The following is a 24,962-nucleotide window of genomic DNA, read 5'->3' as shown; positions in this document are numbered from 1 at the left end:
TGACTTATTAAATCAAGCCTGATTTGTTGAATAATGACTTTTGCCTTGATTTGCCAATGAGTAGTGAGTGCTTATACATCCTTCTTTCAGCTAGCTCACGCATGATTGACTCATTTGAACAAGTACTTTTTTGGGACAACTCACATGTGCTTGGTTATATTTCCACTTCGTGATTTTTGCAATGTAGAAACCTTTGCCCTTCTCCCTCCCCCCTCTATTTTTCTCCCTCCCCCCCTCTATTTCCCCCCTTTATCTCTCTCTTTGTCTCTCTCTCTCTCTCTCTCTCTCTCTCTCTCCAAATTATGTGCTCACAAAAACCATGCAAACCATTAACAATAGACTATTAATATTCATTTTTATTAGTAAATATAATTTTACAATACATGGATCATTAGAGTGATAGTTGATATTTTTGGGCTAATAATTACTATAATCAAGATAATGCTCTTCAAAATTCATTCGTTACTAAGTGCTATTCCAAGCACATGGTTTATAAACAATATACACATAAAAATATTAATTCATGCGCATATTTGAAGAGTATGGAAGGAGAATGCAACACAAAGACAACACTCACTCAATGGGTAGATAAAATCATTGTCCCCTAGAAGTTGTAGGGGTTGGGCATGGTATTAGTAATTAAATACAAAGTCCAATTGTGTGTGATTTTCTTCTCATGGTCCACAAATATAAAGTTTAAGTGCTTTTCACCATGGTAAACCGATTTACAACATAGGTGTACGTTTGAGTGTGGATATGTTTGCTAACAAAACAACATTATTTAAAAGTGATAGACTTTCATAAAGATCATCCTTCTCATTTTTAATTTTCCAATATAGTTCTCCATGATGTCAAGCACATGTAAGGAAGAAAAAGTCAAGAGCTAATTGCAAGCAATCAACATGGCTTCAATATACTAAGTGAAGATAGTGTATTAGACAACATTGCCCCTTCCCTTTTATTCTTTAAGCAACATGTAATGATTTGGAGCAATGAGTGGTAAATTTGAACGCAATGATGTGTTTACAACCCACAACAATTTTGAAATGTCGCTTATTGCAATCTCATCTATTAGATTGGGTTTAGTTTGTTGAGACCATTTAAAGAAAACACACACCTCCAAACATTACTATAGGGAAAAAGGAGTGTACTATAGGGAAAAAGGAGTGAAGTGTGACTATAGGGAAAAAGGAGTGAAGTGTGACCATACATCCTTTTTTTTGGTGAGATGTTAGGGTTTGAAGCATGTACATGTGTTTTGATAGGTGAAAGATGTTTATCACACCTAGCGAGAGCTTTCATAAATTTAATCAGCATCTTTACTTGATTTTAGGTAAAGTAATGATGAGGATTGGAAGTGGAAAAAGCTTTCTTTTCTTGATTAAAAAAGTCATTTGAACTTCACTTTTGTTGGGAGGGTGGATCTAGTCTATCAGCTCAACAAGTGTTCCATTTGCCGCGTAGCTGCCAAGCATTGAACCCGGGTCCCCATCATGGAATTCGACGGTTTTACCAACTCAATCTGAAAACTTCCATTAATTATGTCTTTGATTCTTTAAAGATTTGATGTCTTACTTGTGCCTTAGTCAAATAGCAAGGTGTTAATGTCAAATAGCAAGGTGTTAATGCCACTTGGAGCACAAAGCGTGCAAGGTGTTAATGCCACTTGGAGCACAAAGCCTACAAGGTGTTAATGTCAAATAGCAAGGTGTTAATGCCACTTGGAGCACAAAGCCTGCAAGCCTTTGTAATTCAGCGTGCATATTCACAAACTTTTCATTCAGCGTGCATTAAATAATGCCACATCAGTGGCATTAATCAATGTAAAACTAAGGCTAAAATACACAGCCCAGCTCTCCCGTCTCCTCCCAGCCCCGTCTCATCCTCCCCAGCTGCACCCAGCTCTCCCGTCTCCTCCCAGCCCCGTCCTCCCCCAGCTGCGCCCTCACCAACTCTCTTGCCATCCCCTTCCCTACGCCCTCCCTCCAGCGCTCCTTAGTCTCTCCCTGCGTGCTCCCCTTAACTCTCGCCTTCTCTCTCTCTTCCTCTCTTTCCCCCACCCTCGTTTTATCTCAAGAACACTACTAAAAAGGAGGAGGATAGGGAGCGCTAAAGCTCAAACAGACAAGGCAATTCTGAAGCTCCATGCAAACATTCGTCCAGAAGGTCCTAGCACCCAGCATACATACGTGTACTCCACGCCCATGTACCTTGACACGCGTAATGAATGCGACAGACTACAACAAAAGGATGCGCAAAATAACATGGAGATACTTTTGAATATTCCATATTAATAAATCAAATTTGAAAACAACATCGTAGGCACATATTTATGTAAAATATATTGGTCAAATATAATAAATAACAAATGTGATATATTTCTCAAATTATTGTGAAATAGTATAAATAAAATAATAGGCCAGATTAATAAGATGATTAATTAAATTTAATCTGTCTGTATATATTACATACGCCTTATTGCCTTTCCAGTTGTTCTGCGATTGGCCTTTCTAGCGTCCACCCGTGACCCACGATTTCTTCACCTCAGCTTTCTGCAGTTTTTTGTATTTGTTTAATTCTTTTGGGCGGAAAAGAGCATCACCGAAAAGACAGTTTTTCTGTAAATTCTGTCTCTTCGCAACGCAGAAGAGAAGAAGCGTCGCTTAATCGACTCACTCGCTAATCCGCCATGTCGTCTCCAAGCAAGCGAAGGGACATGGATGTTATGAAGCTGTATGTCGGCAGCTTTTTAACAAAAACAGAAAATGGAAAAATGAAGAAAACCCTTTTTTTTTGGCGCAGATTTTTGATCCTCTCGCTTGAAAGCTATGTGAAAATTCAGTGGCTTATTTGTCCCTTTTTGGGTTTTGCGTTGGTTTGCAGGATGATGAGCGATTACAAAGTTGAGATGGTAAATGATGGGATGAGCGAGTTTAAAGTGGAGTTTCATGGACCTCCTGACAGTATGCTTACTATTTCCCATTTCTTAATTTCGTGGGGTTCATAATCTTTGCTTTTAATATTATATTTCTATTTATTTATGTGCTTTTGTATGATATTTAATATTGACATATATGTGATCATGTGTAATTTAGTTGTGTTCATGTTCTCTAATTTGATACATCTGTACCAATAATATTAACATCACCAGAGCATGCACAATACTAATAAGTCGGTTCTCCATTCTGCGTATTGCTACAACGAAACATGGACAATTTGATGAAATGAGATAAGGCTACAATTTGATGGTATTGGTAGTGCACATGTCAGAATTCTGAGAGTAATTGTCAAGAATGAGGTAGATGTTCCGATTGTTGAATAAAGAAGGAATCCTCTTCTTGACTCCTGACACATGAACATGTTAACCAACATTAGTCATTAGTGAAGTTAACATCGTTCGGACTATGACTACGCTTATTAAGTGTATGTGTCCTGAGAGTGGGAGGAAAGTAAAAAAAGGAAAAGACCATGGGCAAGGTATAGTGGAGAGGCAACACGAGTCTCTCTTAAAACTATAATCTTAGGGGAGCGTCTCATTCTCTCGTTCAAAAGAGCACTTTCCATGTTGAAAGTGTACTCGTTTGTTGCAGAACTTGTCAGAGGGCAGTGGAAACAGATGCACAAAAGAAGTGAAACACTGAGGTAGGGAGTGGTCTCCGTGTGCAGAAGGTCGGGGTGGAAAACACTCAAAATTGATCTAATAGAATGATGGCGGGCAGTGCCTATAAATAGGCTAGGCGGAAGCTCGAGAGGACATTGGAAACCGGGTGGTTGTTCGGCATAGACTTCTTCTGAAGATCTCCATTGAGGAAGGCTGATTTTACATCCATCTGAGAAATCTTCCACCATTTCTAAGTAGCCACTGAGAGAATGGTGCGGATGGTAGACATCCGAGCTGTCGGAGCACAAGTGTCATCATAAACCAAGCCAGCTTTCTGAGAATAACCCGTCGCCACAAGTCTAGCCTTGTGCTTATCTAGAGAATCATCAAACTTGTATTTGGTTTTGTAAACCCACTTTGTTCCAATGACCTTTTGATCGGTAGGCCGTGGCACCAATTCCTACGTATTGTTGCGCTCAATAGCGTTCAACTCTGCCTCCATGGCATGCTTCCAGGGTACTTGTGAGAGAGCCTCTTTGATGGTGGTAGGCTCTCGGTCTTTGATGATCCGTGACATAAGAGCATAGTTCACACAGAATGTCCTCGCCGCCAGTTTGCTCCTGCAGTTGGAAAGAATGGCGAAGGCCCTCCTTTGAAGGGGGGGCAGCTCTTTCAATCCTGAAGAGGTGACAGTGTCAATGTACCATTTGGGAATCCGTCTGGTAGAGGTCTGAGTCTGCGTGGCAGGAGGCTGCTGCTCTAAATCCTTGCCATCATCTGCCTGAATATCAGGCATGATATCCTCATCCACTTCCTCGTCTGCAACAGCTGGAGGAGGAAGCTCAGTAATCACCTCAGGAAGCTCATGAGAGGGCGGAGGAGAGGATGTGTCAGGAGGAGGAAGAACCCCCTCTAAAGACGATCCCTCAGAAAATACATCATCATGGCTGAGAAGGATCTTTTCAGAAATAGGATCATAAAGGCGGTAGCTTTTGGAAGTGGTGTTGTACACAGTACCCCACAAAGATGAGAGTACAGGATTGAAATCCAGCTTACCCCTACAATCTCTTGGAACATGCGTGTGAGCCGGACAACCAAATACTAAAAAATGAGAGACATTTGGCTTCCGTCCAAAGTAAGCCTCATATGGAGTCATAGAAGGAACAACCACAGTAGGGGACTCGTTGAGGATATGAACTGATGCGGCACAAGCCTCGGCCCACAGTAGATGAGGGAGAGACTGGTGCTCCATCCTTGTTCGTGCCATTTCAATAACGGTCCTGTTCTTTCGCTCTACTACCCCATTCTTTGAAGGGGTGTCGGTGCAAAGAAATGATCATGAGTAGAGACGATGGTGATGATGATGATAGTATTACCCTTCATAGAGGCCAAATATGGTCCATGGAACCAAAACAATAGTGCACAATCATGATTCGTGAGATCTAACTAAGTGTGCGTAAGTGACACTATAATGTTGATGAGCTCAGCAAGATGCGTGCAAGGGGGTGCCATATGATTGAGTGTGTCTTCTGGCACTAAGTTGGTATCGTAGGTTAAGGATCTCGGCAATAAAAGTTACGTGCATTGTTGTTCGTCTTGACTGGGAGAGGAAGCCGCTACTGAGGAGTGGTCTGGAGAAAGTTGTGGGAGCCTTGGGGACTGTGCAATCAAGTAAAGTTGAATTTGTCTCTTGATTTCTCGAGTATCCCCTATTACAAACACATGAACATAGAGGACATATGAGGCTAGACCAACACCGTGATCTCACTTCTCACATGGGCATTGCGTCCAACACCATCGTAGCGCACCCTCCAAAGTGTGCGGCTAGAGCTCAAGATCTAGGCCTTGCTTGGGTCTCAATGAGATGTGCACTTATGAGCCAATAACTCACTTTTTTTTTTTTCCGGGAAAGAGATCCTTTTATTAGTTAAAAACAACAACCATAGGCTAAGTGTACAAGCTCATAATCCTCATAAGATGGAAAAGAAAACGGGGATGGTGGTTTCCTCCATGGCTGGTTACTCTTGGAGGAAAACTAGCTCATAAGAGAGAGGGAGGGGGGCACATTGGCGGCCTGTAATGCCAAGTGATCTCGCTGGCTCGGTCAGAGAGAAAGGGGCATTGGCACCATGTGTGCAAGGTGGTCTTGTGCTGTCATGCGATCCGATCTGCACTGAAGCTTCCTCCACTGGCCGTGGAGGGTATGAATGATGTCAGTCCAAATGGAACGGATGGACTCAACCAGAAGAGGGGGTGGGGTGGGGTGAGAGTGCCCTCAATGGCCTCGCCTGCAATGGGCCCGCCATATATGCAATGCAGCTATGTTGCTGATGATCTCCGCAACCCAATCGTTGAAACCAGTTGGAAAGGGGAGGGAGAGGAAGGGCACGGAAAAGAGGGGGCAAAGGAAAAAAAAGGGGGAGGGGGGGAGAAGGGGCGGAGGGATATGGAGGTCAGGCGGAAGAAAAGGAAAGCAAGAGAAGCTAAACAAAAAGGAGGTTTCCCCGCAGGGGGGGGGTGTGTGGGGGGTGGGGGGGTGTGCAAAACAACGGAGGGTCGGTGTCCCTTCTCCTCTGCATCCACATATGCCATCCTTTAGGTAAACTGCCCATGCAGATTTGAAGGCCCTTCAATTGCCTTAGTTGCTTTTCCTCCACCTGGATTGCGACTTTTGATATGCGGTGCTTCCGCAAATCTTTGTGGATTCCCATCTTGATGTTGTTTATCATCTCTTATAGGTTTGCCTTCATCTTTTCCTTTGTTTTGTATGATTTCTTATTGTGTTCTGAATTCCGGTCTTGAATTGTTCTCCATGGCGATCCTCAAGTTCATGCACCTGTCCCTTGAGCAATGTGATTTGCTCCATCAAGTATGTTGTCAACTCATTTGTACGACTGACACGCGAAATTGAGCTTTTTCTTCATATTTGCTGGCCTTCTACATGTGAACAGGCTCTTAAAGATTAGCGCTAACCTGTGATGTTTGCCTCCCATTGATTTTTGATAGATGACCTATGTTGGTGTTGACGGCGGCATAGAACACGGCGTGGACCTCATAGTTACCACAGAACGCCGTTCCGTGGATCTGGAACGTTGGAACGCTGTGGATATGGGGATGCAGGAACGCTCTGGAATGCCCTGGAATGTTCCCTCACCCACTTATGTGGCGAAAGTAACAAAAAACGCGAACTTGCGCTGGCAGCCACCACCTGTCTGTTTTTTTAAATGTGCGTGCGACGGTTCTGAGTGCTTGCTTTCGGCTCTTCTCCTACCAACATCTCATCGCCTGCTTTCACCTGCCAGCATCTCATCGCTTGCCTGCACCTTCTTCCATTTAAAGGCTGAATCCAGGCTCTTCCATTAAAAGGCTCATCGCAGCCTGCACAGTGGAAAGTAAGCATCTCATGATTCATTGCCTGCCCAGTACCAGCATCGCATAGTTCATCGCCCCCTAGCCTTGTTACTGTCTGTCTCGACTCTCCAAGCAGCATGGCTTCGAAGTGGTGGGACGAGGTTTATAGCAGCAGCAAATATTCCAGCAAGGGAGGAGCAAGGAAGTGGAAGTGCCGCTATTGTCGCAAGCGAGAAGAATGGAGGAACGGATAGAGTCCATGCCCATCTCATTGGAGAGAGGGGCCACGGCAGGGAGTTTTTCCCTCTCATTCCAAATGCAAAGAAGGCTGCTCTTACTGCATTTGCAGCTTCATTGGATGCACCCAAACTGGGAAGGCCACTAGCACCTACGGCACGAGTTGTTTCTTCATCATCAGGCTCAGGAGGAGGTGGAGCCCCTTCTTCCACTCCTTCCAGGGCTTCTCATGTAGGGCCCTTTGCAATTCCTTCTCGCCCTTCCCTTCCATCAGGTAGGCAGGCAGGCGAGCCTTGCAGCTACATGGCACCCACGCAGGAAGGCATAGGTAGATGCGGCTGTCGCTCGTTTCTTTTATAGTCGTGGCATATCTTTCAATGCCGCAAGATCTCCTTATTACAAGGAGATGGTTGAGTAGACTGCAAGGTTTGGTCCCACTTATGAGCCACCAAGCTTTGAGGCTTTGAGGACCAAGCTTTTACAGGATGAGAAGGCATCCATTGAGCTAGCATTGGCGACTATCCAGGAGGGGTGGCAGAAGCATGGGGTCACTCTCATTGGAGATGGTTGGAGCGACACAAGGCTGCGCTCCATTCACGGCATTGTTGCATACTCATGGGGTAAGTCATACTTTGTGACAACTCTGAGGGAGGGAAGACCGTAGAGAGGCTGATATTTGGAGTGAGGCCATTGAGTATGTTGGGCCCTCAAATGTTTTGTAGTTTATTGGAGATGGGAAAAATGCCAACAGGGCAATAGGAGCAATCATTGAGGCATGCTATCCCCACATATGTTTTAGTCCATGCATTGCCCATTGCCTTAACAATATCTTGAAGGACATTGGGAAATTGCCTTACTACTTGCCTGTGTTTGAGATGGGGAGAGAGGTGGTGACCTTCATCACACGCCATCATTATATTCTTGCGGTCTATCGCAAGATTGACTCCAAGGATCTTTTGAAGTATTCCGATACACGCTTTGTGGATAACTTCTTGATGTTGGAGTGGCTGGATGAGTGCAAGAATGCATCGAGGCAGCTTGTGGTGAGTGATGGGTGGTTGCATTGGCCACAATCCCACACTAGTGCAAGTGCAGGTTGCTCTCAGACTGTACTCGATGAGAGCTTTTGGGAACAGGTTCATCATGTGCTTGCTATTGTCTCACCTATCATTGGCATGACGAGACTTGTTGATGGTGATGACCCTTGCATTGGAAAGGTATATAAGGGATTGGATAAGATGGTGGAGCACATTAGGGAGATTGAGCCAGATGCTGACAGGTTTGAGGACTTCAGGGAGTGGGATAGTTACCACTCACATTTGCAGGCAGTAGCATTTGTATTGGATTTAGAGTTTCAGGGCAAGGGGCAGGAGACCGATGGAGAGGTGGCTAGAGGATGGGAGAAGACTGTCTAGAGATTGGTGCCAGATGAGACTCAGAGGAGAACCATCAAAACTGAGTTGGCCTTCTACAGGAACAAAATGGGCCTATTTTAACATGCGGATGCCTTGACAGATAGGTTTGTAGTTGGATCAGCTTTATGGTGGGAGGATTATGGAGCTGACACCCCGGAGTTGCAGCGGTTGGCCATTCGCATTCTTAGCCAGGGGGCTAGTTCCTCTCCTTGTGAGCGCTTGTGGAGGTCATTTGGTCACATAGCATCAAAGAAGAGGAATCGCCTTGGCATAGCCTTTGTTAATGCAAACTTGCGTTTGCTTAACAAGGTTGCTGGGGAGTTCATGGAGGAGCGCTTCATTGGCTTCGGGTCTCATAGCGATGATGACTCAGTTGGTAGTCACAGAGCAAAGGGAGATGCAATTGATGCGGATTCTATCGATGCCACATATGCGGACCTGTCATTCCCATGATTGATCATTGTACTATGTAGTTTTGATTTATCATGTATTATTGATTCATGTGTCCATTTTGGAGTTCTCTCGGTATATTATGTTTTGTACATCTATAATTTCAATGTATTTTTAAAAATTCAAAAGTGAATATATGACGTGGTGTTTCCCCGTTCCCCCATCCCCTGAAACGTTCCCGTTTCTAGGGGTTGAAATGCTCCCCCGTTCTCGTTCCTCGGTAACTCTGTCCCTCCTCGTGTTCGAGCTGGGCGGATTGTTTTTGTGGCTGGTTGAGCTGGGTGGTTGGTATGGATGGTGTTGAAGCCAAACTCATGTGGGAGTTGCATGGCATTGTAGTGGAGCTTGGTGGCCTGTTGTTTTGTAGGGTGGGAGAGAGAGAACTTGGCTTTGCGAGACTTAACCCTAAGGTGATGAGAGAGAGAGAAAGTAAGAAAAGAAAGCTCTATTAATGTCTACAAAAGACCAAAGACCAAAATTGTTACAATGCGTCCATGAAGTTACACAATCATGTTGGATTATATCATCTCTAGAGGGTCTACATCACCTTTTTCATGCTTGTATTGGCCATTTATGAGGCCCTGCATTGGCATATCTTAGCAGAGATTATTCAGCATTTTTCTACCATTTTTTTTCGGTATTTTTATGCATTTTATGTAGCATTTTATGCTACTGCCATGCTGTCGGTCTACTACAACTGGCCGACCAGCATCGTGGGGGAATATATAAGGGTTGGCTCCCTTTCCCCCAATTCATCTCATTTTTTCATCATTCAGTTGAGGTTATTAGCAGTTGCTACTGCTTCTTACCATTGTACAGCACCTACGGGCTTCCCTCATGCTCAGATTTCAGCAATAAACATCAGTTTCCAGCATTTACAGGTCTTGTACCTGGGCCTACATCTGTGTTTTATATTTGCTTCACTTTCTTTCAAATCATGGAAAAAAACATAATAAAAATCCCAGCTATCTAAGGGGTTTGCCTGCTCCAAACCCTCGCAAGATCTCCTAAACACCGGCTAAATGTGATTAAACCTGACTAAATATATAAGATACACTAGCTTACCACCCAACCACGGTTTGTATCCACAGAACTCCCTTGAGCCTAGGGGCTAAGGCTTGAGTCGCACAGATCCATGCCAGTTAGCCTTGCGTCCCATACCACTAGGACCTGCCTGCTAAGACCTTGGGCAAGACTACTTGTGCATTGCTATGGACTAGTAGGAGTAGCAGTACCACTCATGATCTGGGTACATACGTAAACAATAATACTCCTCTGAACCAATCCCCCACTTATAAAGTGGATCCTATGGCCTATAATAGAAGTCCAACTATTAATAACCATCTTGGGATTATAAGTGAGCCTTAATCACCTAGAATGAGCCTGCCTCGCTAATCTTAGGGCTCTCTCAAACACCTCTATTACACCCATCAACCAGAGGTTAGCATTAGGTACATAACAAAGCAGAGCTGAGAGAAAAAAGTAGCCGTGTGTAAGTGCGAGTGGTACAATGCTAAAATGTACAGTGTGAAGGGATCAAAGTGGGTTCATGACATCTATGACTATTTATTAGAGGCTCTCTGAAACCGGCCTCTGATAGAAACCAAAGTGCGGTAGACTAGCAGTCACCCAAACCAATTGTAGTCCAGCCAATAAACAAATAGACAGGAGCTAGAGTGCTCCAAAACAAGAAAGAGAATGACACCTGTTGGCCCCAAAGCTTGGCGCTTTATTCAATTTCAATGGAAAGATTTAGATGATTACAACATGGCCATCCATGGCTCATATGTCTGCAAGTCCAATTTGCCAATCCTCAGGACCTCTTAGCTTAGAGGTTACACAACCTTGTGTCCCAAGAACACCACACTGTTATCTCCTCTAATTTGCTAAGTCTGTACATCCATGAGGCCTTGAATATGCATCTGACTGAACCATGTACATAGCCATAAACTCAGCCATGAAACCAGTCCACAAACTCATCCAAAACAACCCACAATCTTGTCCTGTTTCCACCCTCTAAATTGCCAAACCCTTCCTCTCACAAAGGGCTAGAGAGAACCACTCTAGAACAGTCTTGAGCCAGTGAAAAGAGAGACTCCAAAAGATATCACCTGCAGTCCCACTTGCTCACAAAGAAAGAGAGACTTAAAGTCTTTATGTCGCTTTGCACAAGAGAGAAAAGACTCCAGGAAAAGCCCTGAATTGTCCTGTCCTCTTGTCTTGCAGCCGGGAGAGAGAAAAACAGTGAGAGAACCTGCTGTCCAGCCTTGTGTTCCCTTCTCACAGTTCACACTTCCCAACTGACAACCATCTTCTTACCAAAAGCAAAGGAGAGAGAAAAGAAAGAACCTGCTGGCGCCTGTACCTTCTGCAATTCAGCAGCCGACTAATTCTCCAAGAGCCAAAGGGAAAGAGAGAGAAGAAAAGAGGCCTGTGTCTCTGTTATGTAGTACAGCACAGCAGCCAGCCTGTGACTCATAAAACCAGTCGCCTGTATCTCCCCTGTAGTACAGCAGCCAGTCAAGGAAGCGCAGCCCATACACAGTTTCTTCCAAAAACAGAGGTGTAGCCAGATGCGCAGACCCCTGTGGCTGTGTTTCCAGGCCTGTACTCAGCGCTGCCCACCAGCCTCATCACGGATTAGAGAGCCTCAGCGTAGTTCGACTGCCAAGAGAGAAGAAGAATCCACGCACCTAGCTCTTGCCCGACTGCCCTCCTTTTTTCCAAAAGCAAGAGAGAGAGCAAGGGAGAGAGGCGTGTACTTCCAAAAGTGGAGTAACTGTCATGACCCTGTGAAAATGGAACAGCACGAGTGTGGGCATGGTGGTTGCTGAGCAAAATAAATATTAAATGATTCATATTTGGGGTGCCCGGACAAAGGGAATGATGTGTGGACATCTTCAGGTGTGAAGGGGGACCAAGAACATTAATATTTTTAATGGTCTAACCATGGGTGGCCCCTAGGCCTAAGTGGCCCTTAGGAACTTTAATAAACATTAAAGTAAGGGCCTTAGGATATTTTTGGAGGGAGGAAACTCCACTTTTGGTACACGCCTCTCTCATCTCTCTCTCTCTCTCTTGCTTTTGGGGAAGCGTGCAAGATACGTGCGTGGAGGAGAAGGGAAACGTGGTCGACTGGTTGCATAGTGGTCTGCTGGATAGGCCGTACAGTCAGGCGGCTGCAGTTCTATTGCAGGCAGGTGCAATCGACAGTTGCAGGTACAGTCCACGTGGCTGTTGTACGACTGCAGGTACAGGTTCAGGCGGCGTTGGCAGGAACAGACAGCAGGCGGCTGCTGTGCAGGTACTGACTTGTACGGTACAGGCGGTTGCAGACCTGTACGGACAGGTACAGGCGACAAGGAAAAACTCTGTCCAGCTGGTACAGTCGGGTACAGTGCAGACCTGTACAGCTGGTACAGGCGGAGGTGCTTCATACGGGCAGCAGCTGCAGGCGCAGAGACTGTACGGACAGGCACAGTAGGGTTTTACTGACCTGTTTGTACAGCTGGCTTCCGTACTGTTCAGTCCTGAACAGTAGCAGGCGGCGCATCTCCAGCTGCAGGTGGTGCTTTATCAGAGCATAGTTGGTGCATCAGTCAGGTGGTTGCAGGGAGGAAAGTACAGACAGTCTTAGTCAAGTACAGACTGGTACGATCAATCCCACGGGTGCAGAACCACGCATTGAATTGGTAAGCTCTGAACTTGTCCATCTTTCTTTCTTTCCACTGGCTTATGTCTGCCTGTAGAGTTGTGTTATCTGGCCCCTTGTGAGAGGAGGGGTATGGCAGTTTGAAGGGTGGAAACAGAGATTGGACAGTGGATGTATATTTGAACTGAGTTGTGGAACCATGTTCATGGAATATGCCAGATGTGTGCTCAAGGCTGCCCGGCTGAATTGTCTTGGTTGATCAGAGGGAAGCACAGTGTGTTGCTTTTGTGGGACATAGATCTGTGTGTGAATCCTCTGTGCTAAGAGGTCTTGAGGGCTGCCAGATTGGACATACAGGTTTATTCTCCTGGCTGGCTTTGTTGTACTCAGTTTTACATCTCATTGAATTTGAATAAAGAAATACCGAAAGGGGCGCCAAGCTTTGGGGCCAACAGGTGTCGATTTCATTTCAGTTTTGGGGCATTCTAGCTCCAGTTAAATTTGTTATATATTTGGACTACAAGTGGAAGGGTGACTGCTAGTCTACCGCACTTTGGTTTCTACCAGAGGCCGGTTTCAATGTTCTGTTGCCAGGACCCATCATCAACTTTCTTAAGGGGGTGAGCTCGTGGTTGACTCGAGGAAAGTCATTGCTGAAAAATTCAGCAACATGTCAGACACAGAAGATGAATATTTTTATGATGAAGAGGAAGAGCAAGAGACCTCTCCTGAGAGAAATGAATCTGAGGGTATTCTTGCAGGAGAACAGGCTGCAGATGATGAACATTATGAGGATGTAACACAGCCAGAAGATATGCCTAGTAAAGAGGAAGATGATGCTCAGTTTAAAAATCGTTTGGCCGGTGTAATGGATGTTTTTATGCAGCTCACACAAAGTGAGAAGTTTGCTGAATTTATGAGATCCCGTTCTGAGCCTGAAAAGAAGAAGAAGAAGGTGCGTTCTAAGAACCTACCTCAGGGTCATAGTGGTGCCTTCCCACAGGATCCATCTTTTGGATAGTTTCCGAACATGCAACATGCTTTTGGTGCTAACCACAGAGTTCCTTTTTTGGACAGCCATCTATTCCTCAGTAGTCTATGCATCCAGGTTATTTTGGTGGTGGCTCTGTGTTCCAATCCATGACTGGGGGTTATCCTCAGGGAGGCATGGGTATGCCAGGAACTTTTGGAGCAAATTTTCAGCCTGGTATGCAAGGGAATATGTATGGTGGTATGCAGTCCGGACTGCAAGGAAACATGTTTGGGGGCATGCAACCTGGAATGCAAGGAAATATGTATGGGGGCATGCAGCCCGGTATGCATAATGGTATGTTTGGAAACATGGCTGGAATGTATGGCATGCCAGGTGTGGGAATTGGTAATGTTGACCCTATGATGGGCATGAATGCTGGGGGTAGCAATCTTGTGAAGCCACTTCCTTACGATAATCTAACGCCTCTGGGAAAGGCGAAGGATTATAAGGAAGGGGGAGCTGCTGTGAAATTTGATACATTCAGTGGAGCCAAAGATAAACTAAAGGCACTTACCTTTTTACAGCAGTTTGATGCTGCTTTTTCTGGTGGTAATTACACGGAGTTCTCTAAGGTGAGAAAATCTGCGACTTTTCTCAAGGGCAATGTATTGCAGTGGTGGTCTACTCTTCTTTTGCAGGGCATAGAACCATCTACTTGGGTACAGTTTAAACAGGTGTTCTCTTCCGTATGGCTCACATCTACTTTTGAGGTCGATGTAATGACGGCATGGCACAAGTTGGATGCATCAAAGTGTGAAAATCTTGAAGATTACAATAAGAAGTTTTGGGAAGCTTTACTCCCAGTTACTTCTTATCGTGCAGTGCCTTTGTCTGAGCAGGTGGAGAAGTATTGTTGTGGGCTGCCCAAGGAAGTGCGTGACTATTGCATAAAGACTCGAGTAACAAATATGATAGAGAATGCTATGACAGCAAATGCGTTACTATTGCATAAAGACTCGAGTCACAGATGATAGAGAATGCTATGACAGCAAATGCGTTACTTACTGGGGTCTCATCTGGATTTAAAGGCAGTAAGAACTCAAGCAAGAAATCTGAAAAGTCAGGGCATGCTTCGCGTGATGCAAAAGGGTCTACAGAGAAGCGGTATAAGAAGTTGCCAATGCCCAAGAGAACTCCTGAGGAGAGACAGGCTTTGATGGATGCTCGGAAATGTTTCTATTGTACAGAAGAGAGACATATGTCTTTTAATTATCCCAAGAGAAAGTTCCAAAAGGACTCTGACACCAAAGGAGAGCCCAAGTCAAAGAAACCAAAACCTTCTGCAGGGTTAGTTCTTGATCTTGTTGGGGAACAGCCAGGTGGTGTAGAGACTGAGTTGTGCAGGGCATGGGGCAAAGTGAGAGATCAAAATGCCTTGATATTCTTTGACACAGGTGCTAGAGCCAACTTTATTTCACCGGATTTGGCTGGCCGATTGGGGATTCGTGCAGAGGAGATGGGGCCTTTATATGAGGCTAACATGGCTTGTCCTGGGTATGCAGAACCCGTCACTCCTATTATTGGGAAGCTCAGGCTTCATTTGCAGGGTTATGTGGACAGCGAGGAGTTTTTCATCATGCCACTTGATGGATGTGATGTTTTGTTGGGTATGCCATGGTGCCATAGAGAGTATATGCGGTGGTGGATACATACAATAGGAAGATTACTTTGACTCATAGAGGGAAAGAACATGTTTTGGATGTAAAGCTAAAAGGGGAATCTGTTCCTATTGTATCAGCTTCGGCAATCTCATCAGTAATGAAAAAGCATCTTTCTGCGTACTTGATTTATGTAAAGGATGCAAAAGATGATGAGTCTAAGTCTAATCTGTCTATGGTAGATAAGGATAGGACTGATTTCTTATGTGAGTTCCAAGATTGTTTTGCTGAGTCATTGCCAGGAGAACTTCCTCCGGAAAGGCCAGAAGATCATGCCATTGATCTAATTCCGGGTAGTACTCCACCGAATAGACCGCCGTACCGTGTTAGTGCAGCCCAACAAGAAGAAATTATGAGTCAGGTACAGGAGCTGTTGAATAAAGGGTTGATACAGCCTAGCTCATCACCCTTTTGCTCACCTGTACTCTTAGTGCAAAAGAAGGATGGTTCTTGGCGCATGTGTATTGATTACAGGGCGCTGAACAAGAATACCATCAAGAATCAATTTTCCATTCCGAGGATCGATGACATTTTGGACCGCTTACAGGGCTCCACAGTCTTTAGTCGGATTGACTTGAAAAGCGGGTATCATCAGATACGTATTAGACCCGAGGATGTGCATAAGACAGCATTTCGAACCACGTTTGGGTTGTATGAGTTCTTGGTTATGCCCTTTGGTTTGACAAATGCACCTGCCACATTTAAGAGAATGATGGACAGGATTTTCCGGCCTCATAGAGCGTTTGTGGGCACATTCTTTGATGATATGATTGTGCATTCACAAACTGAGGAGGAGCATAGAAGGCATTTGGCCATTGTGTTTGCAGAACTCCGGAACCATAGGTTGGTTATTAATGGCAAGAAGAGTGAGTTCTTCTTGCAAGAGATACACTTCTTGGGGCATATTGTGTCTAAGCATGGAGTCCGTATGGATCCATCGAAGGTGGAAGCAATTCTTAATTGGCCAGATTTGAGGACCGTGCATGATGTACGCAGCTCTTTGGGATTGTGTTCCTATTACAGGCGGTACATACGGTATTTTGCTGAAATTGCTTTGCCTCTTCATGCCTTAACAAAGAAGGCAACTCCGTTTAGATGGGCTGATTAGGAAATTACAGCCTTTAAAAAGCTTAAAGAAAAGCTTACTTCGGATCCAGTATTGGTATTACCGGATCTCCGAAAGGCTTTTGTTGTCCAATGTGATGCATGTGGAAACAGCATTGGGGCAGTTCTCATGCAGGAAGGACATGTGATAGCCTATGAGAGTCGAATATTGCAAGATGCCGAGAAGCATTTACAGGTTTATGAGAAAGAGATGTTGGCTGTAATTCATGCTCTCTCTACATGGAAACACTATTTGCTTGGGGCTGATTTCACTGTGCAGACAGATCATCAGTGTCACCATTTGGCCACCCGAATGGTTCACTCTTGCTTTCACACTATGTGCATATTGGATTGGTGTCCATGGCTTATGGAATGTGCCTATGCATGTGATTGACACGTGTCATGCTGTATAGTTGGATATGATATTCCGCTGGGACTTGACGTTATCATGCCCGGAATATCTGGAGGACTTGGCTTTCCGCTGGGACTTGTGCCTTTGTGTACATGCCCGGAAACGCCTGGAGGATTGGCTTTCCACTGGGTCTGGTATCGCATATACTTGCCTGGAAACGCCTGATCTTATATGGTTTCATGAACGGAAATTACTCATGCCAATGCTGCATTGCATAGCATCTTTATGTGCTTGCCTGCAAATGAAATTGCATGTTGTTTTCATGCCTGCATGACCTATGTGTAGTTTCGGGCTAGGGGACGCCCGCTCGTGAACCGTGCGTGTGAAACTGTTTGCTGACATGGTTGTGTGGCATGTGAACAGGTGGTAAGTATTACCCAATCTAGGCTCAAATAGCCTTTAGGACTTAGCCCAATATTTATAAGTGAGTGCGTTCCCACTTCATTAAAGTTTGGGCGCCCAAAAGTCACTTATAAATTATGACCGCTTCCAAGTTCACACTCACTGAAGTCCCGAGGCGGACAAGACTCAATGTCCAAGACCTGATCCTCCCTTTTTACTCATAAATGGGCATCTCTCCATGTCCTCTCACCTGATTGGACCCCAATTCACTTACTTATTAAGAGAAAATTCGTGTTTTCTCTTCATGAGGATTTTTGGAGGCTGAAAACTCTGTTTTTCCACCATTTTTCTCCATTTCCAAGCTCTCCATAGCCATACCCAACTTGCTAGGGTGTTTTCCAAGCTTCCAAGAGTGTTTCCAAGTGCTAATCACTCTCCTACTCATTCCCAATGACTGAAATTCAGCAAAACAGCTCTTATTTTTGTTGTAATTTCTGGTCTTTTTGCTGAAAACCCTAATTTCAGCCTTCCTTTCTCAAGTTGAACCATAGGGGAAGCTTTCCGGGTTCCCTTCATCCTCTTGAAGACTTTTGTCGCGAAGGATTGCGGCAAATCGAAGATATCAACACTTTTAAAGCTTCCAACGCGAAGGCTTCCGCTTGCAACAACTTCTATGAAGACTGGTAAGCTAATTGGACAATGTATTGTCATTACTTATTCAGTAGAAGGGCAAGACTCCTTGTTTAGCCGCCCTGTGTAGTATTTCTCTTGTCCTATGTGCTCTTGAAGATGTTGCTACCTTACTTGGTAGAACATAGAGCCAATGGTAGAGAATATGGGCACTGAAGTCAGGCCGGGCATCAAGGCAGCTCCTTGGTGATCTACATCAACATACCATTGTTTTCTAAATGCTGAATTTCATATGCATTGGCATGGAGGATTTGGCAATGGATGACCGTGAAGCTATGTATTGAATTTCTCCAATAGTAATACAATTTACTCAAGGGAGGGGTCGGCCGTTTCGGCTCATTGTGTGTCTCTTGTCAATTCAGCAATTTACTTCTTGTATATGAGCAAGTGTCCTTCAAATCTTAGTGTATTTAAGTGTATTGATTAGCATTGTGTTCAACCAAGTTACATTGGTATCAGAGCATACGGTTCTCTTTCACTTCTATCGTGAGAGACGATCACCGTGAACACTAGCTATCTCTACACTTAGAACATTATGGACAGCCATACAATGAATGTTGGAGATGCTAATATAAGAGGCAGGGACAATGAAATGCATGCCTCCAATGCTTTACAGGATGAGCAAACTCATGTGGTACACAATAGGGAACATGAATATGTGGGATAGCCGTCCCGTGGCAAAGAGAAGATGCAAGAAGAAGAGTCCATAGTCTTGAGGGCTGAACTTACTCGTATGCAGGCTCTTCTCCATGCACAACAAGAAGAATTGAATCTCTATTGCCGCGAGGATCCATTGGTACATGATCGTTTGAAGGCCAAGAAAGCTGAATCTTATATGGATCATGCAATGGCAATGATTGCTCAAGAGTTGCACATGCAACCGAGGGATGCAACACGTGCATACTTGGCTCGTACCGAGGATGCCTATGCAGAAAAGGCAACCATCCCACATGTCTTGGAATCCCCACTGGTGCCCGAACAAGAACTTATGTCTAAGAGGATAAATCTCCATGCTATGGGAGAGGAACAATCAGTGACTTCACGCCATGTAGGAATACCTCATGTAGCCCGTGAAGGATACAATGTTTATGGCAGTGGTCAAAATGTATGTCAAATACCATTGCCGGCTGAAAATGTACATGCACAACACATGCAACATGGGCTGCAATTTTCTGTTGGTGCAGGTATTCCGCGTATCTCTCATGCCACTCATGCCTTCGAGTGTGCTCGTGAGGGAGAAGTTATGGCTGAAAATGTATCAATGCATGTTGAGGGGCCAGCCATGCCTCATGCTTACAGGGCACATGTATCTATGCCTTATGCATCACCCTTTGGTCCAAAAATGATGCCAATTACAGGGGCTGTCCCAATTGACAAACATGGGGGAAAACATGTTGAGATGCACACATATGCATCAAAGTCTCGTGACTTCAAAGCCGGAGACAAATCTGTGAAGTTTGACACATATCATGGGGAATATGATGCATCAAAGGCACTTGCTTTTATTGCCCAGTTTGATATTGCTTTCAGTGATGAGGATTTCACTAAAAAATCCATGATCCGGCATGTAAGCATGTTCATGAAAGGCACTGCTGCCGATTGGTGGCTCACGGAGAAGCTCTCACCGAATCCTGTTAGATCATGGGAAGAGTTAAAGGAGAGGTTCTATGCTCAATTCTTGCCTCCCAATGCATTGAATGAGATAACAATGAAGTGGGATTGGGTAAAGCAAAACGAGGGGGAATCGGTAAATGCATATGTACAAAAGTTTTGGAAAGTGCTCTTGGAGGTGTCTCCATTTATGCATGTCACCAAGGCGGAAAGGAAGAGAAGGTTTCAATCGGGATTGCAACCCGTGTACAAAGCGGGATTACAAATGTATCCTGGTCATACCTTACACCAATTAATCGCAGCCGCCACCGCCACCGAGCAATTGGAACTCAAATTGAGTCGATCCAATAAGGCTAAACCCTCATTTCAGGGCAAACAGAGGGCTGTCCAAAACCTGCAAAATGATGGACAGTCACCTAAAAGGGACTAAAACCAAGCCAAATTAGGTCCAAAAGCTGAAAATAAGTTTGGTAAAAAGTGCTCTTATAAGCCGGCAAACTTTGGTCTAAGTGCTGAGAAGAAGGAGCAATATATGCGTGAAGGCAAATGCTTTACTTGTGGCAGCACTGAGCACATGGCAAGAGCATGTCCAAATAAGAAGAACAAAGCTGAAAATGCTAATGTACCGAAGCCTAATGTGCATATGGTTCCGGATGTGCAGGGCAACACTTCACATGATAGCAAAGATAGGGTTGTATGCAAAGCTTGGGGAAACTCAAGAATCAGCCCGCTTTGTTTATGTTTGATGATTGTGCAACGGAGAATTTCATATCCACTCAGATGGCAGCGGCTTTGGGTATTGAAGTGGAGGACATGGGTCCTCAAATTGAAGCAGGGGCTGCCTTTGTTGGTAGAGAAGTGCAGGTCATGCCTATTTTTGGCAAGTTGCGCATACACATTCAAGGCTATGTGGATCATGAGGATTTTCTTGTGGCGCCTTTGAATGGCTGTGATGTATTGCTTGGAAAGCCTTGGCATACACTTATTGATCCGTGCAAGGCTTACAAGACTAACAGGATCACCTTCATGCATAAAGGCTGAGAACATGTAATTGATGCTGGTGAAGAGGGTGATACCATTCCCCTTGTATCTCATGTACAAATTAAGAAAGTAATGAAAAAGAGTATTTTTGCGTACTTGATTTTTGTATGAGATCCTGTTGAGGAAAATGATGTACATGTAAACACTCCTTGTAATGATAGGCTGAAATTTTTGCAAGAGCACAATGATTGTTTTGCTGATGAGTTACCACCTGTACGACCCGAAGATCATCGCATTGATCTTGTGCTGGGTAGCTCACCACCTAATAGGCTAGCCTATCCTGTAAGTGCATCCCAAAAAGAGGAGATCATGAAGCAAGTAAATGAGCTTCTTGAGAAGGGTTTGGTTCAGCCAAGCTCTTCCCCATATTGTTCACCCGTCCTCTTAGTTCAAAAGAAGGATGGATCCTTTCGTATGTGTGTGGATTATAGAGCTTTGAATAAGCTTACCATCAAGAATCGGTTTCCGATTCCACGCATAGACGACATCCTTGACAAGTTGGATGGATCGGCATGCTTTAGCCGAATTGATCTCAAGAGTGGATATCATCAAGTGCGTGTAGTGCCTGAGGATGTACACAAAACTGCTTTCAAGACAGCATTTGGGCTTTATGAGTATCTTGTTATGCCTTTTGGTCTTACAAATGCCCTGGCTACATTCAATAGAGTGATGGATCGCATATTCCGTGGGTACAGGAAATTTACAGGTGTCTTCTTTGATGACATCCTAGTCTTCTCGAAGACTGAAGAAGAGCATAAAGCTCATTTGGCTATTGTTTTTGAAGAGCTCCATAAGCATAAACTCTTCATAAATGCAAAGAAGAGTGAGTTTTTCTTGTCAGAGATACATTATCTTGGACATATTGTGTCCAAAGATGGAGTGCGGATGGATCCTGCAAAGATTGATGGAGTTCGGAATTGGCCCGAATTGAGTTCGGTGCATGAGATCCGTAGTTTTCTTGGATTATGCTCTTACTACCGCAGGTTCATTCGGCACTTTGCATGGATTGCTTCTCCTTTGCATGATTTGACAAAGAAGAAGGCCGTGTTCAAATGGACTAATGTAGAGAGAGATGCATTCCTCAAATTGAAAGATGCAACTGCTCATGGTCCAGTGTTGATCGTTTCGGATTTGCAAAAGCCTTTTTGTGTGGAATGTGATGTATCTGGAAATTGCATAGGAGCTGTCCTTAATCAAGAGGGACATGCCGTGGCTTATGACAGGCGTAGGTTGCATGATGCAGAATATCTGGAGGACTTGGCTTTCCGCTCGAACTTGTGCCTTGGAGGATTGGCTTTCCACTGGGTCTGGTATCGCATATACTTGCCTGGAAATGCCTGATCTTTTATGGTTTCATGAACGGAAATTACTCATGCCATTGCTGCATTGCATAGCATCTTTATGTGCTTGCCTGCAAATGAAATTGCATGCTGTTTTCATGCCTGCATGACCTATGTGTAGTTTCGGGCTAGGGAACGCCCGCCCGTGAACCGTGCGTGTGAAACTGTCTGATCACCATTTGGCCACCCGAATGGTTCACTCTTGCTTTCACACTATGTGCATATTGGATTGGTGTCCATGGCTTATGGAATGTGCCTATGCATGTGATTGACACGTGTCATGCTGTATAGTTGGATATGATATTCCGCTGGGACTTGACGTTATCATGCTCGGAATATCTGGAGGACTTGGCTGTCCGCTGGGACTTGTGACTTTGTGTACATGCCCGGAAACGCCTGGAGGATTGGCTTTCCACTGGGTCTGGTATCGCATATACTTGCCTAGAAACGCCTGATCTTATATGGTTTCATGAATGGAAATTACTCATGCCAATGCTGCATTGCATAGTATCTTTATGTGCTTGCCTGCAAATGAAATTGCATGCTGTTTCATGCCTCCATGACCTATGTGTAGTTCCGGGCTAGGGGATGCCCGCCCGTGAACCGTGCGTGTGAAACTGTCCGCTAACATGGTTGTGTGGCATGTGAACAGGTGGTAAGTATTACCCAATCTAGGCTCAAATAGCCTTTAGGACTTAGCCCAATATTTATAAGTGAGTACGTTCCCACTTCATTAAAGTTTGGGCGCCCAAAAGTCACGTATAAATTATGACCGCTTCCAAGTTCACACTCATTGAAGTCCCGAGGCGGACAAGACTCAATGTCCAGGACCTGATCCTCCCTTTTTACTCATAAATGGGCATCTCCCCATGTCCTCTCACCTGATTGGACCCCAATTCACTTATTAAGAGAAAGTTCGTGTTTTCTCTTCATGAGGATTTTTGGAGGCTGAAAACTCTGTTTTTCCACCATTTTTTTCCATTTCCAAGCTCTCCATAGCCATACCCAACTTGCTAGGGTGTTTTCCAAGCTTCCAAGAGTGTTTCCAAGTGCTAATCACTCTCCTACTCATTCCCAATGACTGAAATTCAGCAAAACAGCTCTCATTTTTGCTGTAATTTCTGGTCTTTTTGCTGAAAACCCTAATTTCAGCTTTCCTTTCTCAAGTTGAACCATAGGGGAAGCTTTCCGGGTTCCCTTCATCCTCTTGAAGACTTTTGTCGCGAAGGATTGCGGCAAATCGAAGATATCAACACTTCTAAAGCTTCCAACGTGAAGGCTTCCGCTTGCAACAACTTCTATGAAGACTGGTAAGCTAATTGGACAATGTATTGTCATTACTTATTCAGTAGAAGGGCAAGACTCTTTGTTTAGCCGCCGTGTGTAGTATTTCTCTTGTCCTATGTGCTCTTGAAGATGTTGCTACCTTGCTTGGTAGAACATAGAGCCGATGGTAGAGAATATGGGCACTGAAGTCAGGCCGGGCATCAAGGCAGCTCCTTGGTGATCTACATCGACATACCATTGTTTTCTAAATGCTGAATTTCATATGCATTGGCATGGAGGATATGGCAATGGATGACCGTGAAGCTATGTATTGAATTTCTCCAATAGTAATACAATTTACTCAAGGGAGGGGTCGGCCGTTCCGGCTCATTGTGTGTCTCTTGTCAATTCAGCAATTTACTTCTTGTATATATGAGCAAGTGTCCTTCAAATCTTAGTGTATTTAAGTGTATTGATTAGCATTGTGCTCAACCAAGTTACAATCAGACCTTGCGTTATTTCCTCATGCAAACTAAGCTTTCATAGAAGCATATGCAATGGGCAAACTTTTTGTCTATGTTCCACTTTCAGATTGTGCATGTGGAAGGCAAAAAGAATGTTGTGGCAGATGCTCTGTTACGCTAGCCACAGGTCTCAGCAGTTTCACTTGCTTATCATCATGAGCTTGATGAAATGAAAGAGCAGTATGCCCATGATGAGGACTTTGAAAGGTTGTATGATCAGATGTCTGAGGGTCAGTGGCATGAGCACTATACTCTCAGAGATGGGTTTTTGTTGATGCATCGTAGACTGTGTGTTACCAGGCAATTGCGCCTCAAGGTTATGATTGAAAGTCATGCTCCACCGTATGTAGGTCATAGAGGTATTGACGCCACGGTAAAAGCAGTTGAGACTTTCTTTTACTGGCCAACCTTGAGAAGAGATGTTGATGCTTTTGTTAGGCAATGCATCATATGTCAGAAGGTAAAGTTTGACCGTCAAAAGACACCAGGGTTATTACAGCCTTTACCTATTCCAGATAGACCATGGGAGAGCATTGCCATGGATTTTATATTTGATCTTCCACGTACACAAACGGGGAATGATGGCATTTGGACTATCATATGCAGGTTCAGTAAGCAGGCTCATTTCATTCCCGTGCGTAAGACGATCAAAGTATCATATGGTGAAGTTGTTCATGGCAAACATCTTCAAGTATCATGGCTTGCCTACGTCTATCATTAGTGATCGTGATCCACGGATGACGAGTTTATTTTGGAGAGGGTTGTTTGACAACATGGGTACAACTCTCAAGTTTTCATCTTCATTTCATCCACAAACAGATGGTCAATCGGAAGAGGCTAACTCTACAGTGTTAGATCTTCTTAAGTGTTATGTGTCAGAGCACAAGCAACAATGGGAAAAGTATCTTCCTTTGGTGGAGTTTGCATATAACAACACTGTCCATACCTCGACGGGCAAGGCGCCTTTTGAGATTGTGGAAGGAGGGAAGAAGGTACCACCCATTTTGCACACAAAGGATAAGATCTTTGAGGCTGATCAGTATGTGGAGAGTATGGATGAAGCTTATCGGAGAGTTAAGTTGGCACTCAAGAAAACTCAGCAAAAGCAAAAGAAAGCAGCAGACTGTCACAGACGTGCTTTAGAGTTTGCATTGGGTGATTGGGTTCTTTTGCGATTCGAAAAGGCTAGGCTCAAGAAGATGAAGGGTAAAGAGCGCTTATTCCCTAAGTTGAGC

At 44.4% G+C, this 24,962-nt stretch overlaps 1 protein-coding gene across 1 annotated transcript in view; it reads left to right on the top strand.

Moving 5' to 3' along the window:
• Window positions 1-2,491: 2,491 nt before the first annotated feature.
• Window positions 2,492-24,962, top strand: part of LOC147611110 (ubiquitin-conjugating enzyme E2-23 kDa-like) — a 65,805-nt gene continuing 43,334 nt past the window's right edge. The window contains exons 1-2 of the mRNA XM_086785204.1: window positions 2,492-2,733; window positions 2,884-2,963. Coding sequence (XP_086641330.1) covers window positions 2,690-2,733; window positions 2,884-2,963 — 124 coding nt within the window. The 5' untranslated portion in view covers window positions 2,492-2,689. The remainder of the gene's footprint in view (window positions 2,734-2,883; window positions 2,964-24,962) is intronic.

Source organism: Cibotium barometz, chromosome 48 (assembly GCF_041138505.1).
Source record: "Cibotium barometz isolate CiBa-2024 chromosome 48, ASM4113850v1, whole genome shotgun sequence".
Classification (NCBI taxonomy): domain Eukaryota; kingdom Viridiplantae; phylum Streptophyta; class Polypodiopsida; order Cyatheales; family Cibotiaceae; genus Cibotium; species Cibotium barometz.
Note: the sequence above shows the minus strand (reverse complement) of the source record. Positions and strands in the feature narration are given on the sequence as shown.